The sequence below is a fragment of the Polypterus senegalus genome, chromosome 7 (assembly GCF_016835505.1).
Source record: "Polypterus senegalus isolate Bchr_013 chromosome 7, ASM1683550v1, whole genome shotgun sequence".
Lineage (NCBI taxonomy): Eukaryota > Metazoa > Chordata > Cladistia > Polypteriformes > Polypteridae > Polypterus > Polypterus senegalus.
The window spans coordinates 5961779-5981661 of record NC_053160.1 but is presented as its reverse complement, the minus strand read 5'-3'; the positions used below and the strand labels follow the sequence as shown (position 1 = coordinate 5981661).

Below are 19883 nucleotides of genomic sequence, written 5' to 3'. Positions count from 1 at the left end.
CTGTTTTACTGGATAGCATAGTCTGCAAATTTTAAACAGTACAGGAAAATGGCACAGAAGACCCACTCTTGACTGCAGCGCCACCTTAATGAAAACAAACAATTCTTAAGTTATATTTAATTACAATTGATAATTTGACAAATAAGAACTCTCTAAAGAAAACATTTAATTTCACCTTGTGGCAGCAGAACCAACTGGAAAAACCTTACCAATTCTGCCTAATTATACGTAGTATTATTAGAAATGCATTTCTGAATATCCCTGATAATGAAGATGTGCTACTACCCTATAACAGCTTAGTCACAGTTAAAAAATTCTTTACTTTTAACAATAACATCAGAATTTGACAGGACTGATAAGATAGATAGATAGATAGATAGATAGACAGACAGACAGATACTTTATCAATTCCAAGGGGAAATTCACAAACATATATATATATATATATATATATATATACACACATACACACACACACACACACACACACATACATACATGCACACATATATATTATATATACCAATTACAAATTTGATATTTCATGTTCTGCTTGTCTGTGGTGGGCTGGTGCCCTGCCCAGGGTTTGTTTCCAGCATCACACCCTGTGTTGGCTCGGATTGGCTCCAGCAGACCCCCGTGACCCTGTGTTAGGATATAGCGGGTTGGAAAATGGATAGATGGATGGATGTTCTGCTTGCCAACATCAGGTGTGTTGCACTGTTCTTAATATTCACATCAAAGCTGATAATTGACCATTTTGGCATATTGTATTCCCAGTCAAGCTCAGACTCTGTTCACTTTAGTGAGGACTCAATTTAAAGCAAAGCGCTATTTGAGAAGTAAAAAAGAAGGGGAATTTTAGCCTTCACTGACTAACTGGGTCATTTTAGATTATACGATTACTGTATATGGTGGTATTCATTTGCTTGGAGTCAAATTTCTCCCGGGTTTCTGAACTATTCGAACAATCTATATGAGAACAGATCATTCAGCCCTACAAAGCTCACCAGTCCTATCAACTTAATTCTTCCAAAACAACATCAATTTGAAAGTCCTTAAAGTCCTACTGTCTACCACAATACCGGTCACTTTTTCCATTTTTTTATGATTCTCTGTGTAAAGAAAAACTTCTTAATGTTTGTGCAAAATTTATCCTTAAGTTTCCAACTGTGTTCTTGATGAACTCATTTTAAAATAAGAGTCTTGATCCACTGTACTAATTCCCTTCATCATTTTAAACACTTTCATCATGTCACCTCATAATCGTCTTTTGCCAAAACTGAAAAGGCTCAGCTCTTTTAATCTTCCCTCATATTTCATCTTCCCAGCCTATTTGATCTTCTCTGGACTTTTTCTAGTGCTTCGATGTCCATTTTGTAGCCTGGAGACTAAAACTATACACAATATTCCAGACGAGGCCTCACCAGTGTGTTGTAAAGATTCAGAATAATCTCCTTAGTCTTGTACTCTAAACATTATTCTTACTGCTTTGTGGCTTTTACAATGTTTTTCCATTCAATTTATCATCTGATGTCCTAAAATGACACTTGGTGATTCCATATACATTTGTGTAAAGTTGACATTCATAAATCAAATTGCACCTGTAAATCTTAGCTACCCACATTTTTAGCTACAATTAATACATACAACTTTATACTGGTTGCCTAGAGATACAATAGTATTCATTCTACTTCCCATTGAACTTTTCAGCTATCAATAATATTGATGGAGAAGGAGGGTGGGTGCCACTAGTTGGCTAACATCATCAAAACAGTTACTTTTCATTATTACCAACAGTGGATCCCACTCATTTTTTTTTTACAGAAATTGGAGTTTTTGTTTTCCTTTCCAGCATTATCAACTTGTCTTATTAACGATTTTTGGTTGTCATGATTTTTATATTAATATTTATATTATTATATTATATATTATTATTTATATTATATCTAAAGATGACATTTTTTATATGTTGCTTTCCCCGTGTAGTTTATAGTGCTGCCAAAGAAAAAAATTTAAATTCACGTTTTTTTGTGAAGAACAGACATAACGTTTCTAATAGAACAGGGGCCAAGCAATACTCATATTGAATAATCAGTATTGTGATCACTACTGGACAATAGCAAATGATATGAAAAAGTTGCGTTACTTGTGTAGCAAAATCTTCATGTCAAGTCATTCAGTCATATGCTCACAACGTACAAAATGCATGCATTTTTTGATGAAATAATGTTAAATAAATTGCTGCCGAAAATGAAAATAGTCCACAAACAGGAAGCCCCAGCACATAGAATCACACTTTGGAACTGAAGACAAGACTCTTCATCAATGAATAAGGGGGAGAGGTGGATTTTCAATTCAAAAGCTCCTCCACCATTGTTAAAAATGTTTAACAATATTTTAGCAAAAAATACAATGCGTTTTGCACATTGTTTAAAATCTTGCACTAAGCCTGTAGCAACACTACTTAAAATGTCCTATATCTCCCAGCAGCCCTGGCGCAATAACGCTGTTTTGACAGCTACATGGTGTACAAAGGTTCTAGGAAGTAGATTTATCAGGTGGGCTCTTCTCAAAGGCACCTAAAAGATGCCGGGGGGATCATGATTATCTATTTGTTAGTATGCCTCAGACACGTAACTGGATTACGACTTGACCACCTTGGATTACAGTTTCTGTCTGGATGTATGTGCTGTCTGGTGCCTGTCTGTCTGTGCGAGTTTGTACTCATTGGATACGTGTTTGTCTGATGTAGCACTCCCAATCTCTTTAAAAACCCACACCGCATCAGGAACCTGGTAGGATAAAACTTTACATTGCTTTCAGAAAGACATTCATAGAGACAGGGTGTTTCAATCACACATCCATCATCTAGTATCCCTGCTATGCTAGGCTGTTTTGGACATTGTTGTTAGTCATCTCTACCCTAAACGAGACTGTTCAATATCATACCCTTGGTTTACTGTTATTGCTAGTACTGCATTAAGACTTGTTATGCTTATTTTGGACACATCTTTAACACCATCACCTGGGTTTATTATCTGGGTGTATCATCTTAATGCACTAAAATTGCTGAAGACTATATATATATTTTAAGTGCAAAATTCTTTTTTTTTTTTCTCTTTTAAAGACTATATTGGTAACAGATATCTCTATCTTTTAACCTAAAGCGCCACTGCTTGGGGCTTGTTGTGCTTTGGACGTGCTCTGTCTCTGGGTATGTCAGAGGACTGGGACTGCGTGAAGTGGGTTTTAGCCTCACTTGGGGAGGCAAAAAAAGAGGGTAGGGGGTTAAGGGGGGGGGAGAGAAAGAGAGCAGGCTTGATCTATATCTAATCTATCATCTCAATCTTTATAATTATAACTATCAACGTAATAATAAGCTGCATGGCAACAACTCTTGGGGAAATAGGAAATTAAGACCTAAACTATCTCACTTCCAGTTAAGACTATAAAATGACATCAAAAACTCAGAATCAGTGTCTCCATGATGGGACAGTTAACTTCGTAAGCTGGAATGTTAAAGGCCTGAATCACGAATTAAAGAGAAAGAAAGTACTTTCTCACCTAACAGGTCTAAATGCTAAAATAGTATTTTTACAGGAAACCCACTTACTAAGCAAGGATCAGTTCCGGCTGCAAAAAGACTGGACTGGCCAAATGTTCCATTCTAGTTTTACAAAGAAAACTAGAGGTGTGGAATTCTCATACATAGAACAGTACCATTTGTAGCATCAGATGTAGTATTGGATCCTGAAGGGAGATATGTGATGGTCATGGGAGACTTATCTAACTGTAAAATGATTTTGATAAATGTTTATGCACCTAATGTTGATGATAAGGAATTTATACAAAATTTATTTGCATCCATTCCCAATCTGAACACTCATAAAGTTATAATGGCTGGGGACTTTAATTGTGTTTAAATCCACTTTTAGATAGACTTCCTCCACAGGGGGAACGGCAACTAACACTGCAAAGATAATTACAAAGTTTATAACTGATCACAACTTATCAGATCCCTGGAGGTTTTTAAACCCAAATTCAAGAACATATTCTTTCTACTCACCAGTACATCATTGCTACTCAAGGATTGATTACTTCTTTATAGACAATAACTTCTTGCCTAAGATTAAATCTTGTAAATACAATGCTATTGTTATTTCGGACCATGCACCTATGATCTTGGAGCTAAGCCCCATACACTCACCCCGCAGATGGCCTCATCCGCTTCTATTAGCTGACGAGAATTGTACTGAATTTATATCCAAACAAATCAAATTCTTTCTAGAGACAAATACATCCCCTGAGATCTCTGCAGGAATACTCTGGGAAACTCTTAAGGCCTTCTTAAGAGGACAGATTATCTCATATCTTTCCCACAGAAATAAATCCGAAGCGAAGAAAGTAGCAGAGATAAAAGCGAAATTACTAAAATAGATGAAGAACATGCCAGACTACCAAGCGAGACTCTACATAGAGGAGGCAGGCTCTACATTCAGAATTAAACCTCTTGACAACTAAAGAAACTGAACAACTAATTTACAAATCCAGACATCATTATTATGAACATGGAGAGAAGCTAATAAGCTTTTAGCTCAACAAATTCACAAGCAAGATGTACATAACGCAATCTCGTAATCACTAACACGAACGGAGATAAAATCATCGAACACAAAAATATAATGCACACTTTCAGAGACTACTATAAATCCCTATATACTACTGAGTTTAAAGAAGACAATATACAATCTAATGCATTTCTGGATACATTACAGATACCACAAATAGACGCTTTTAGTGTGGAGGAACTTGATAAACCTCTGTCATTATCAGAATTACTAGATGCTATAAAGTCACTCCAAGGTGGAAAAGCAGCAGGCCCTGATGGCTACCCTGCAGAGTTTTACAAGAAATTCTCCGCTCAGCTAGCTCCCCTCTATTAGAAACATTTACAGAAGCCAGAGATAACCAATCTCTTCCGCAAACCTTTCGCCAAGCACTAATCACTGTCTTTCCAAAACAAAATAAGGACTTATTACAATGTGCATCATACAGACCAATTTCACTTCTGAATAACGACGTTAAAATACTCTCTAAAATCATAGCTAGAAGGATGGAGAAAGTGCTCCCTCGTAATATCACAAGACCAAACTGGATTTATTAGGGGCTGACACTTATCTTCAAATCTTCGACGCCTGTTTAATGTAATATACTCACCAACTAAATCAAACACCCCAGAAATATTATTATCATTGGATGCAGAAAAAGCATTCGACATGATTGAATGGAAATACCTTTTTACTAATAACATTTGCTCAGACTACTTTAAACTAGAACGTGGCACTAGACAAGGATGCCCCTTGTCACGCTGCTGTTTGCATTGCCATTGAACCACTGGCAATACATTGTCGAAATACTGATCAGATGAAAGGGATTAGCAGAGAAGGACTGGAACAGAAAATCTCATTATATGCAGATGATATGGTACTGTATATTTCGGACCCAGAAAATTCTGTGCCTGCAGTCTTAGCAGCACTCACAGAATTTCAAAAGATCTCTGGTCTCAGAATTAATCTGAATAAAAGTGTACTCTTTCCAGTGAATTCTCAAGCATATAATATTAGATTAGACACCCTACCTTTTATCATTGCAGAACAGTTTAAATACCTCGGGGTAAACATCACAAGTAAACATAAAGCTCTATATCAACAAAATTTCGCCGTCTGCATGGAAAAAATTAAACAAGACTTGCATAGATGGTCAACCCTTCATCTCACACTAGCTGGAAGAATTAACACTGTTAAGATGAATATTCTTCCTAAGCTCCTTTTTATTTCAAAACATCCCAATATACATTAATAAATCATTCTTTAAGCAATTAGATTCAACAATAACCTCATTTATTTGGAATTCAAAACATCCACGCATCAAAAGAGCGACCCTACAAAGACAAAAGGCAGAAGGCGGCATGGCTCTACCTAACTTCCAGTTTTATTACTGGGCAGCAAATATACAGGCGATAAGAACCTGGACACAAATAGAAGAACATACACAGGCTTGGACCGCAATAGAAGTAAAATCCTGCAGTACTTCTTTGTATTCCTTGCTCTGTGCTCCAATAAACACACGTTATCGGCAATACACTAATAACCCAATTGTGCTCCACTCACTTAGAATCTGGAACCAATGTAGAAAGCATTTTAAGACGGAGAAGCTTCTATCTGTGGCACCCTGCAAGAGAACCACCTCTTTCAACCTTCACAAACATATGCAGTTTTAATATCTGGAAAAATTTGGAATTAACTTGCTTAGAGATCTTTATATAGACAACGTCTTTGCATCCTATGAACAATTACATTCCAAATTTAACATTCCAGCTACACATTTCTTTCACTATCTTCAAATCAGGAACTTTGTTAAACAGAACCTTCCAGATTTTCCTCATCTTGCACCCTCATCCACGCTGGAAAAATATTGCTCAATCTCAAGGATTAGACTCCATCTCTACAATATATAAAATCATTTTACAATCCCTTCCTTTCAAAGATCCAAGAGGACACTGGGAAAAGATCTCTCAATTAATATATCAGAAAAGGAGTGGAAAGTAGCAATGCAGAGAATTCACTCGAGCTCCATATGCAAAGCATACAATTATACAACTCAAAATTATATATCGAGCACATCTGTCTCGACTAAAACTCTCAAAATGTTTCCAGGGCATGATCCAACCTGCGAACGTTGCAATCGAGCTCCAGCCTCACTGGGTCACATGTTCTGGGCCTGCACCAAATTAACATTATTCTGGACAAAATTTTTAATTACCTTCAGACAGCCTTGGACTCACAATCCCTCCTAACCCATTAACAGCTGTGTTTGGGGTTCTTCCAGAGGGCTTAAAGTGGAGAAGGACAAACAAATTGTGATTGCATTCACTACACTGTTGGCACGCAGACTTATTCTGATAAACTGGAAGAACCCAAACTCTCCTCTTTAAGTCAGTGGGAAACTGATGTGTTATATTATTTGAAATTGGAAAAAATCAAATACTCAGTTAGAGGATCTGTACAGACTTTTTTCAAAACATGGCAGGACCTAATCAGTAATATTTTAAAATAAGTTTATAAAGCACAGAGAATTTATTAATTTAGGTACGTTTACAAGCCTTAAATTTTACACCGTTTGGCTTGCTCTCTCTCTCAGGGGTGGGGATCTGTTCTTAACTTAATTCTTTTTTGTAAAAACTTGATTGCTTTGTATGGATTGTAATAAAATTAATAAAAAATAAAAATATAAAAAAAAATAAATAAAAAAAAAACCCACACCACATCAGGAACCTGGTAGGATAAAACTTTACATTGCTTTCTGAAAGACGTTCATAGGGACAGGGTGTTTCAATCACACATCTAGACTGTTTTGGACATTGTTGTTAGTGTTTATTGCTTGCTGTTAGTGTTGTAATTTATTATTGTCATCAGGGAGCTGGGGAGGGCCGTTGTGTACATGGCTTTGGTTATATAGTATGATCTTTTTTCATTATTTGATTAATATGTTTCATTGTTATTTATCTATTCGTTGTGCCACTAACAGTGTCTCTGTGTGTGTGCCAGGTCAAGACTGGGCATATTTCTGGGTTCCCCACAATGAAATAAACAAATCACAGTCTTCAGATGGTGGGAATTTTAAGGTACTGTAATTTTAGTATTTAGCATGTGTTCTTTACTCACATGTATTGTTTCCAAGTACAATTTAAATTGAAATGAAAAAACAGGTGATTATCTTGTATTTTTGAAATGTGGTAAGAAACATGTAGGAAAAACAAACTTTTGGAAAAATTGTCAGTGCGTAAAAATTTGTGGATACTCAAGAATGCAACTGCAATTCTACAATTGTTAGTTTTTAAAGCAGATGCTAAATCCGCTGCTCTAAAGTTCACAAAATGAGGCAAACACATTTAGTTCTTTAAAAGAAATAGCATTGTGAGCTTAGAGTTTAGTCCAAAGCTTGAATTTAGAGCTTTTAAAGTTCAACATTTTTTAATCACTGTAGATGTGGCAAATTAAACATTGATTCATTTTTTCTACTTCATGTTTTGAACTTGACAAGTTCAATTTATGGGTTAAGGGTGCATAAAGAGCATCCCAGGTGCATGATGGAAGCTGGGTGGGATCAGCTCCTTCTCTGATTTTTAAACACCTTAAATGAAACATGTTTAACAATATGTTAGCAAAAAACACATGCGCTTTGCACATTGTTTTAAAAACTTGCACTCATTCAATGTAACTTTAGTACCAGGCATGTGTTCTTCATGTATTGTTCCCAAGTACAACTGAAATTGGAGTTGAAAAAAACAGATGACTCTCTTGTATTTCCTAAACGTGGTAAGAAAAAGTTTCTAGTTTTAGTCAAATCAACCTCATCTGAGCAGCAAGCTTAGGATCAAACATGAGAACGGCAAACCAGTTATATATGTACTGTCAAAACGAGAGTGAAACTGGATTTACTAGCTTTAAATGAGTAGGTGGCAAATTTGTTTGCCAGTCCTACATGTGTTCTCTTTCCAAAACTGCAATGCACAGCATACAGTAAGTGTGTACCATCCTTGGTTTAAAAAGCCAAACAAAATGTGTAATTTGTATGTATTTTAGAAAGGCTTTCTTTTTAGAATGCCTCATCAAGGCAGAAAATTATCTGGAGTATACCAACATTTTATTTGTCAATATATTATCAAAAAGTCAGACCCCACCGTCCATTGGTGATAGTGAAAAATTCTGATATACAAATATTTTTTACTTTATTCATATTTCATACATAAAAGAAGTATTGTTATTATAAAAACATTGACATCACGTTGGTTTAAAATGGAAAAATGCATTTCTGGAAAGTGTTTCATTGGTAAAAATTTTGTAGACACTCAAGAGGGTCATTCATATGAAATTTTGTGAACAACTGCACTTGTTAGTTTCTAAAGCAGATAGTAACAACAGCCAAATTCACTGCTCAGAAGTTCACAAAATGTGGCAAACACGTGAAAGAAAGACTATTATGAGTTTAGAGCTCAGTCCATGAGCTCGAACTTTGACCTTTAAGCGTTCAAAATGTTTTAATTGCAGTAGTCATGGCAGCTAAAACCTTGATTTGATTTTATGCCTATTTTTGTTTTTTCCAACTTCAGTTTATGAGTCAGACGTGCACCAAGAGTATCCCAGGTGCATGATGGAAGCCTGGGGGGTTTAGTTAGCTCCTTCACGCCTCTGATTTTGAATCAAGGAACACTCAGTATAATATACTAATTTCAGAAATTTGGAGAAAGCTGTGCAATGGCCACAGATTTTTGCATTGATAATGCCACACAAAGCATTGACAGATCATAACAGGATTAAGCACTTCGTTGCCAAAGTCCAGTCCAATTCAATCACTATAGTACCACTCAATTGACTCTACATCTTATCTGACATTTATTTTAGTTTTAGTTTATTTTTCTATAGCACTCTTCACCACATACAAGCTCACTGTGCTGTAACAAGTTTATAGGTAAATGTTATTTCTCTCTGTTATAAAAAAAAAAAATCTTGGAAGGCTTGGAAAGAGACAAGATGTGATTTTCTCGGAGACCCTAACATCTCACGAGACAAGGCAGTGAGATAAAGGACAGCTGCTGTACAGGCTTTTAAATGTTCAAAGCACTGTACGACATGCAGATCACGCAGCACGGCAGCAGCAAGCCAGCAGCTGATCGAGCAAAGATGAGGTTAAAAAAAAAATGTATCTGTTTCCCATTGTATCACCGTTTAAGAGGGAGTTTCTGCGGTGCAACCGCATCTGCTTAGCGTGAGTTCAGTCCCCTCTTCACAAGCGGCAGAGACGCGAAGCGGCTGGTGTGTAGTGCACCCCCCTTTGGTAGGGGGTGGGTGAGTAAAGCGAGCAGGGGGCTGCCCCCTAGTATTACAAAATGAGTACACAAACACACAGAAGTGTTTAAACAGAAAGGAAAACACAATAGTTTAAAAATAATGAACATAAATGGAACCTAACAATATCTGTCCACTAATCAATTGTTGGGCGGCAGGGTGGCGCAGTAGGTAACGCTGCTGCCTCGCAGCTAGGAGACCCAGGTTCGCTTCCCGGGTCCTCCCTGCGTGGAGTTTGCATGTTCTCCCCGTGTCTACGTGGGTTTCCTCTGTGTGCTCTGGTTTCCTCCCACAGTCCAAAGACATGCAGGTTAGGTGCACTGGCAATCCTAAATTGTCTCTAGTGTGTGTGTGTGTGTGTGTCCTGCGGTGGGCTAATGCCCTGCCCTGAGGTTTGTTTCCTGCCTTGCACCCTGTGTTGGCTGGGATTGGCTCCAGTAGACACCCATGGCCCTGTGTTAGGATATAGCAGGTTGGATAATGGATGGATGGATAATTAATTGCTGAGCTATGGTCAGATGATGGTGATCCCCAATGAAAATAAACACCTGAGATCCCCTATTAGTTACAACAAACAACGTCAGACACCACACTGTTTGTTACGTTAAGACTGTTATACACACTCATTAAGCTTCGTGGCTCCTACTGAAAGGAACTGAACTCACTGGTTCTGCCCACAAGGTTTCGTCATATTATTCTTACCTTGTCTGAAGACCCATCTCCTTTTTCTCCAGTAAATTAGATCTATTATTTCTCTGCTTGTTTCTTTTACTACAGACTTTATGAAATAATGTTGACATTACCGTTCTGTCTATCAGTCATTAATGTAAATTAACTCACTTGTCTATTCATAAGTATGTCCCTGTCATTTACCTTATATGCTATTGATTTTGTGATCTTACATTGTAATAATGTGGTCTGTAAAAAGTGATAGGTGAAATGACTTTATTTTCCTTGTACATAGTTTGACCTATACAGAACATGTAACTGCTTCTGTGTATCTTTTAGCTTAGTCTGAACTCCAGTGTCAATCTTCTTCTTCTTCTCCTCCTTCTTTCGGCTGCTCTCATTTAGGGGTTGCCACAGCAGATCATTCATCTCCGTCTATCCCTGTCTTTTACGTCATTTTCTGCCACACCGACTGCTTTCGTGTCCTCCCCTCGCCATATACATAAACCTCCTCTTTGGCCTTCCTTTTTTCCTTTTGCCTGGCAGTTCCATCCTCAACATTCTTTTCCTGATGTAACCCTCATCTCTCCTCTGCATGTGCCCAAACCATCTCAATCTAGCCTCTCTCACTTGGTCACAAACCTGTTGAACCTGTGTTGTCCCAATAATATACTCATTCCTAATCTTGGCTAACCTCATTACTCCAAGTGAAAATCATAGCATCTTCAGCTCTGCCTTCTGTCTTTTCAACAGGTCCACAGTCTCCAAACCATACAACAGAGATGGTCTCACTATCATTTTACAGACTTTCACTCTTGCAGGTACTCCTCTATCAGAAATGACTCCTGCCACTCTTCTACACCCAGTCCACCCTGCCTGCACTCTCTTCTTCAGCTCTCTGCCTCATGTTATGTTACTTTGGACTATTGAACCCAGGTATTTAAATTCATCTACCATCACCACCTCTGCTTCTTGCAGTAACACCCTTCCACCACCTTCCCTCTCATTCACACACACGTACTCCATCTTACTCCTACTGACTCATTTCCCTTCTCTCCAGTGTGTACCTCCACCTCTCCAGGTTCGTCTCAACCTGTTGTCTACTCTCACTATGGATCATGTCATCCACAAACATCATAGTCCACAGTGACTCCTGTCTGACCTCCAATGTAAATCCATTTATCCATTACCCAACCCGCTATATCCTAGCTATAGGGTCACGGGGTCTTGCTGGAGCCAATCCCAGCCAACACAGGGCGCAAGGCAGGAAACAAACCCCGGGCAGGGCGCCAGCCCACCGCAGGGCACACACACACACAGCAAGCACACACTAGGGACAATTTAGGATCACCAATGCACCTAACCTGCATGTCTTTGGACTGTGGGAGGAAACCCGGGGAGAACATGCAACCTCCATGCATGGAGGACCCGGGAAGTGAATACAGTGCAGGTCTCCTAACTAAGAGGCAGCAGCGCTACCACTGCGCCACCCTCCAATGTAAATATATTAAGAAAATTGCTAAGGTACCTGTCACAGACTGGTAATGCAATAACTAGAAAATATTTGCTATCTCTTGCCCTATATGTGTAACTTCAATGACTTTGTAAGTTTTGGTCTAAACTGACCAGTCAGATTGCTCCGAGGGACTGGAGACACATACATTATCACTATATATTGAAACCTTAAGAAGTTAAGGAAGTAAATTACAATACTGGGCCATTAAGTTAATATTATGTTGCATCTCCAAAGAAACATAAAATCAGTATAAACGTGTCAATTTATTTCCAAACCAAATCACTTTTTTTTTTTTTTTTAATCTAGATTAAAATAATTGCTGTTCTGTTCATATGTCAAAAAACTTTTCATAAAAAGATCAATGGAGTTTTTTTTTGGTATTGTTTTAAAAAGACATTTAAACTTTAAGCTTTTGTGTCTTCACTCTCATTTCAATATTTTGGACAAATTAGTGAAGGATTTGAGGTAATACTTGTACATGCTTATATTTTATTGAAATATAGGATTGAAATATAGGATTACCACAGCCTGACATTGGGACGATTCTGAACACCTAACCTTGGTTTCCAATGTAGAAACTTTAAATGGCTATATTTATTTGTGATTTAAAGCAGTATATTACTTTTACCTTGCAGTCTTTTAGTGTCCTTTCTAAAGAGTTACTCTGTAGGCTGAGATTGGATTACTTTGTTGCCACCTCATAGTAACTAGACCAGTGGTGTCACACTCTGGTCCTGGAGGGCCGCGGTGGCTGCAGGTTTTCTTTCTAACCCTTTTCTTAATTGGCGACCCATATTTGCTGTTAATTAACTCCATTTCCTTTCATTTTGGTTGACTTGTTTTTTTAAGATTTGTTACTCTGAATTGCTTAATTTCTTTCATTAAATGACACCCAAACAGAAATGAAATGTGAAGTGAGGGAGCCAAAAGAAGACAAACTAAATCAGGGCTTCAAACTCCAACCAATTTCACTCCAACCAGTTGCTTAATTAGGGGCAGAGTCTTGTTGTTAATTATACTTGTTCTTTAATTCCACAGCTTGTTGCTGCTCTCATTGTGCAATAGCAGACATTTCGATTTTCTCTTTTCTAAGAGCACTTCTAAAATGTTTTAGGGACCTGAGCAGATCAGCATTCCTGAGACCTTCATCTTTGGTTATTTTCAGATATTGTATGAGGGATGCAGTTTGCTGGTCATGTTTTAGCTCATTATGTATCTCATTACTGTTTCGCTACTAATTAAGGAAAAAGAAACAATTAAGTGGTCTGAGACTTCAAGAGCAAGTCAATTAAAATTAATTCAAAAGAAGTTAATTAGCAGCAAAACCAAGTCAGTAATTTAGAAAAGGTTAGAATGAAAACCTGCAGGCACTGGGGCCTTCCAGGATCAGAGTTTGAGACCACTGAGCTAGACCATTATAACTTTATATAGATTCCGGTTGTGTGACGCTGCTCTTTCACCTGCTGTTGAAAATTGTTAGCTTCATAATCCACTCTAAAAAGTCCTGGTGTGAGTGTAGACATTTATGCAACTGTTACTAGCAATGGATTAAAACTTTGCTGCTGGAACAGCTTCCAGAGTCCCATAACCTCGAACGTAATAAGACAGAGAACATCTTACTCATAATAAAGTGAGCAAAACACGGGTGTTCAATCAGTTACTCACTATAAAATTATTAATAAAAATAACCGTAAAAATAATCACGTGAAACAGAAATCAGAAATTTCAATGTTCAGCTTCTTCTTATAACACTTCATTCTTTACCTTTTGTGCCTTTAACTCTTCTGTAAGAGTTAAGACCTCCAGCTGAAGTCGGGCTGTATTTTCACCATTGGTACACTCTTTCCCCAGCATCTTTTCCAGTGATGGAACAAGAGTTAATCTCTTCTCCTTCTTCTGACTTGCTAATGTGGACATTTCAGCCTTCAGGTCTTGAGGGGGGTTAGAATTTTCTACAATTAAAAGGCCAAAACAATGACTACAGAAATAACACATGCAGTGTTGTGTTCTAAAATTTGCACAGGTCACACTTTCTATTATTCCTAATTTCACAAATATTTTTTTGTTTTTCTGGATAAAAATCAAATTTAATTTAATATTATTGGAAGATACTGTTTTCATTAAAAGACCACTTTTGTCTGACAGGCACTGTATACCCGAGTGTGTGCTGCTCTCTAAGTGTGTTTGTTCCTTGAATAAATTGACTACTTGTTGTTGGCTACTACCTTGTGCCCAATACTGCTGAATAGGCTCTAACCAATGAGTATGGCAAATGTAAGCCCCACTCTCAACTGGTGTAAAGGTACACTTTAGATACATTAGGTATATGAAGTGTTCTCTTGCTACTATTACATAATGGATTGATATCTTTAATGATCACCTTGTAAGCCTAGAATACACAATAGCTATTTACTAACATGTTCGCCAGGCAAATACAGTAGAGCACTTTAAAACACTGCTGAAAACACATTACTTTAACATGGCCTTTTTATAACTTCACTTTAACTTAATCCTGATACTCTGTATGTTCAATTCTTCATAATAACTATTCACAGTGGCTCCAAAATCCATACTGACCCCAACTCTCTCTTCTGTTTCCTTTTCCAGTTTCTTTGTGGTGACGGCCTGCACCACCACCACCTACTCAAAGCATCATGATGCACCAACATTGATGGACTGAAAGCCAGAAATCTACGTGACCATCATCATCAGGTCCTTCCATGAAAACCCTAAATACAAAGAGGACTGTTTGACTTATGTTAGGTAGATTGCCCAGAGGGGACTGGGCAGTCTCTTGGTCTGGAACCCCTACAGGTTTTATTTTTTTTCTCCAGCCTTTGGAGTTTTTTTTGTTTTTCTGTCCACCTGGCCATCGGACCTTACTCTTATTCTATGTTAATTAATGTTGACTTATGTTTATCTTTTATTGTGTCTTCTATTTTTCTATTCATTTTTTAAAGCACTTTGAGCTACATTTTTTTGTATGAATATGTGCTATAGAAATAAATGTTGATTGATTGATTGATAACATGTGTACATCATTAAAAGCAAATACCTGATACCGACTTCATTGGGACATCTTTACTTTGGCCACCAACGCCCTGCTGTGGGTCTTCAGGTTGGAGTACACAGCGCTCCTGAAGTGACTTACTGCTACAGATACTAAGGACAGTGTTCCTGTTGGAATAAAGAAGGCTAGTCATCACCACCAAGCTGTATTTTTTACAGTTCTAAAATTGTTTTAATATTTCATAATCTACAGGGTGGTCCAGATCGAATTATGCAGATCCAGATCGTCTGGATGACTTTGATTAATGCAGGGACGATTCCAGTTTGCCGCAAAGACAATTCTTCATGTCATCAGTTCGCACACTTCTCGATGGTCCGGGATTTTTTAGGTGATTTTCTATGTAATAAACTTAATAAGTTAAAACGTAATGAAAATTGCATAATTAGATCTGGACCACCCTATATAACAGGGGTGTCAAACATGAGGCCCACAGCCTGAACCTACCCTCTTCGGCCTTTTTAATGCAGCCTGCTTTTATCAATATTATAAAAAAAACATATTACATATGACTGTTACCTTTCTGAAAACCCCCTTTAACATGCTTTTATGTACAGATTCGGCCTGTTTATAATTTACATTTACACCTGGCTCTAAAATGTGCCTCCTTAATCTGTGAATTACAGCTCACCACAGCAACTAAAGTGCAGTTAGAATGGATACGGACTGCTCCTAATGACACCACAAAAAAAAAAGGAAAAAGAAGATGCCATGACACACGGCTATAAGGAACTTTAGTGTTATAGCATGATATCCAATACGTGATGGATATGGAAATGCCACCCATGCTGCCTTTTTAAAGCTGCAAAGATGACAGGTCTGGTCACCCTCTGCTGCTTACCCATTTGCCACAGCTGCCCCACAACATTTTTTAGTCTTCTCCACTGACGACTCGATTGTTGTATATTTGTAGAAAACGCATTTGCATTTCTGCTTGTGTTAAATGTGATTGCTATCCGTTTCTAACCAACTCGGATTGTGGTCTGTGTAATCCACATTAGCACGTTTTCTCCTGGTTTTAAAATGTTTTAAAATCGCCAGAACTTTGTTCCTTTTTATTTTTGTAATTTTCAGTCCTACCTTTGACATTGATGAAGATTTAGGATACTTATTTTTCTTTCCATTTCTTCCTTTTTTTTTTTGTATAGCATTGCAAATACTTTTATAGGGAACAAACTTACAAAAAGGCTACATTTCTGGTCAGCAAACACTTTACAACCTTAGCAATTCTTTATTTTCATATTTAATAATATATACAGTATATTACTCCTGCTTTATATGATTATTAATATTCTATATTAGTATTAGCTTGAATATTTTTTAAATAAATGAAAATGATAGAAAAACACGATCATACAATGGCTTTAAAAGAAATTGCTTCTAAGTTTACAAAGATGAAGGCAAGAAAAAAGTTTTGAATTTCGGTAATTTCTATTTCTTAATAACTGTAAAGAGCTTTAAACATGTTTATACTACTATTTACTTTTTAACAATGTTGTTCTTTTTGTACAATAGAAATAACATCAAGCAATTAACTTTACATTGTTATATATCCTTGTATTATTTCACTTGTGTCCATCCGTGCTCGATATAAACAACGGTTGCCAAAACTGCTCTATCCCTCCACAACAATAGCGAGGAATCCGTGTGTTCCTGGCAGAGTTTTGGTCTTAGGCTTATCTTCAAGTCTTCACTTCTTCAATGTGACCAATTCTTGACTGTGGTATTTGACAGTTTATTCTGTGCATACTTTGTTACTGACTGAAACTGCAATATGACACCACCATTTTACAGCCCCTCTTTCCTTCACTTCAACGTAAGCCTCCTGATAAAATGAAAAGGCACGTACAGTGTAGCGGCAACCAACAGATACGGTCTCGCCGGCCGACATACTCACACCAACGCACAGAAGCAGAACCACTGACATCACGCCAGAGCAACCAGCACAGGCAAGATACCTTGGAACAACAATGACAACGTATGACAAACCACAGAGTGACATTATCCGAAGATCAGTGGCAGCAAGTCTCGCACCATGACAGTGAACAAAAAATGAATTACATACACATTCCTGAGCCTGGAACAGGGGGAGTCCCGAGGCTTTGGAAAACATCTTTTATCACCCCATCCCAAAGGTATCACGTCCTGGTGAGTTGAATGACTTCCGGCCTGTCGCCCTGACGTCACATGTGATGAAGACCATGGAGCGGCTGCTGCTTCACCACCTGAGGCCACAGGTCCGTCACGCCCTCGACCCTCTGCAGTTCCCATACCAGGAGAAGGTGGGAGCGGAGGATGCCATCATCTACATGCTACACTGATCCCTCTCCCACTTGAACAGAGGCATTGGTGCTGTAAGAATTATGTTTCTGGACTTCTCTAGCGCCTTCAACACCATCCAACCTCTGCTCCTTAGAGACAAGCTGACAGAGATGGGAGTAGATTCATATCTGGTGGCATGGATCGTGGACTATCTTACAGACAGACCTCAGTATGTGCGTCTCGGGAACTGCAGGTCTGACATTGTGGTCAGCAGCACAGGAGCACCGCAAGGGATTGGACTTTCTCTGGTCCTGTTCAGCCAACATACATTGGACTTCCAATACAACTCAGAGTCCTGCCACGTGCAAAAGTTCACTGACGACACTGCTATGGTGGGCTGCATCAGGAGTGGGCAGGAGGAGGAGTATAGGAACCTAATCAAGGAATTTGTTAAATGGTGCGACTCAAACCACCTACAACTGAACACCAGCAAAACCAAGGAGCTGGTGGTGGATTTTAGGATAACCAGGCCCATCATGGACTCTGTGATCATCAGAGGTGCATGTGCAGAGGGTGCAGACCTATAAATACCTGGGAGTGCAGCTGGATGATAAATTGGACTGGACTGCCAATACTGATGCTCTGTGCAAGAGAGGACAGAGCCGACTATACTTCATTAGAAGGCTGGCGTCCTTCAACATCTGCAATAAGATGCTTTAGATGTTCTGTGAGACGGTTGTGGTGAGCGCCCTCTTCTACGCGGTGGTGTGCTGGGGAGGCAGCATAAAGAAGAAGGACACCTCACGCCTGGACAAACTGGTGAGGAAGGCAGGCTCTATTGTAGGCACGGAGCTGGACAGTTTGACATCCGTGACAGAGCGACAGGCGCTGAGCAGACTCCTGTCAATCATGGAGAATCCACTGAACAGGATCATCTCCAGACAGAGGAGCAGCTTCAGTGACAGACTGCTGTCACCATCCTGCTCCACTGACAGATTGAGGAGACCCCACACTATGCGACTGTTCAGTTCCACCCAGGGGGGTAAACGTTAACATTATACAAAGTTATTGTCTGTTATACCTGCATTGTTATCACTCTGATATTTAATATTGTTCTTTATCAGTATGCTGCTGCTGGATTATGTGAATTTGGGATTAATAAAGTATCTATCTATCTATCTATCTTCTTATCCAATATATTCTGTTAACCTGTTGATGTTACACTGTGTATTGTAAATATTCCTGCTGCTGTAAGTGACTATAATAACATCCCATACTGATCATGTGACTATTATAATATTGAGTCTTCTCACACGTCTCTACTCATTAAAATAATCTCCTTTCTTACTGTAACATGTGATGTTCTTCTCTTCCTTGTCATCATTTCATTAGCACTTTTATTTTTGCGAAATTTTCACAAGCACAATTTGCTCATTTATATATTATTTGCATTAACACATTTTGATAATAAATACGCTCATTTCTAAAAGTGAAAGTAAATGTTATGTTCATTTCTCTGTTATATGTTATTTACATATTTATGTATCTAGATTGGAAATCTGGGGTCTTGTTCACGAGTGAGGGAAGAATGGAGCGTGAGATCGACAGGTGGATCGGTGCGGCATCCGCAGTGATGCAGGCTCTGCATTGGTCTGTCGTGGTGAAAAAGGAGCTGAGCTGTAAGGCAAAGCTCTCAATTTACCAGTCGATCTACGCTCCTACCCTCACCTATGGTCATGAGCTATGGGTAGTGACCGAAAGAACGAGATCGCGAATACAAGCTTTCCCTTAAAGATAAGGTGAGAAGCTCAGTCATCCGGGAGGAGCTCAGAGTAGAGCCGCTGCTCCTCCGCATCGAGAGGAGTCAAATGAGGTGGCTCGGGCATCTGATCAGGATGCCTCCTGGACGCCTCCCTGGTGAGGTGTTCCGGGCACGTCCAACCGGGAGGAGACCCCGGGGAAGACCCAGGACACGCTGGAGGGACTATGTCTCCTGGCTGGCCTGGGAACGCCTTGGGATTCTCCCGGAAGAGCTGGAAGAAGTGGCCGGGGAGAGGGAAGTCTGGGCCTCTCTGCTTAAGCTGCTGCCCCCGCGACCCGACCTCAGATAAGCGGAAGAGGATGGATGGATGGATAGATTGCAAATACCATACATTGCATCAGTGTTCATATTGCTAAGTACATGTCAATATTGCCGCTACTTCTTTGTCTTGTCTTGTTTGTGTTTTAATTTTAAATTTAATTTATTATTTGCACATCATGCTGTTACACTGTGGACCCTGAGCTTCACAATTTTGTCTATCTGTATACTTGTATATGGTTGAGATGACAATAAAGTTCACTTTGACTTTGATATGTAGTAAACTGCTATTTTTCTTTGGCATCAATACCAAACATTTAGGTGTTGGCTTAAAGTAAAAGCAGCAATAGCTGTTTGTTGATATATTCCAGCCCACAT

The 19883-nt window shown here is 38.7% G+C and overlaps 1 protein-coding gene across 1 annotated transcript in view; it reads right to left on the bottom strand.

Annotated features, from left to right (window-relative positions):
• tbc1d2 (TBC1 domain family, member 2) overlaps positions 1 to 19883 on the bottom strand; it is a 146362-nt gene that overhangs the window by 45220 nt on the left and 81259 nt on the right. Inside the window, exons 5-6 of the mRNA XM_039758180.1 lie at positions 15152 to 15273; positions 13861 to 14048 (exon numbers count right to left, since the gene is read on the bottom strand). Of these exons, the coding sequence (XP_039614114.1) occupies positions 13861 to 14048; positions 15152 to 15273 (310 nt within the window). The remainder of the gene's footprint in view (positions 1 to 13860; positions 14049 to 15151; positions 15274 to 19883) is intronic.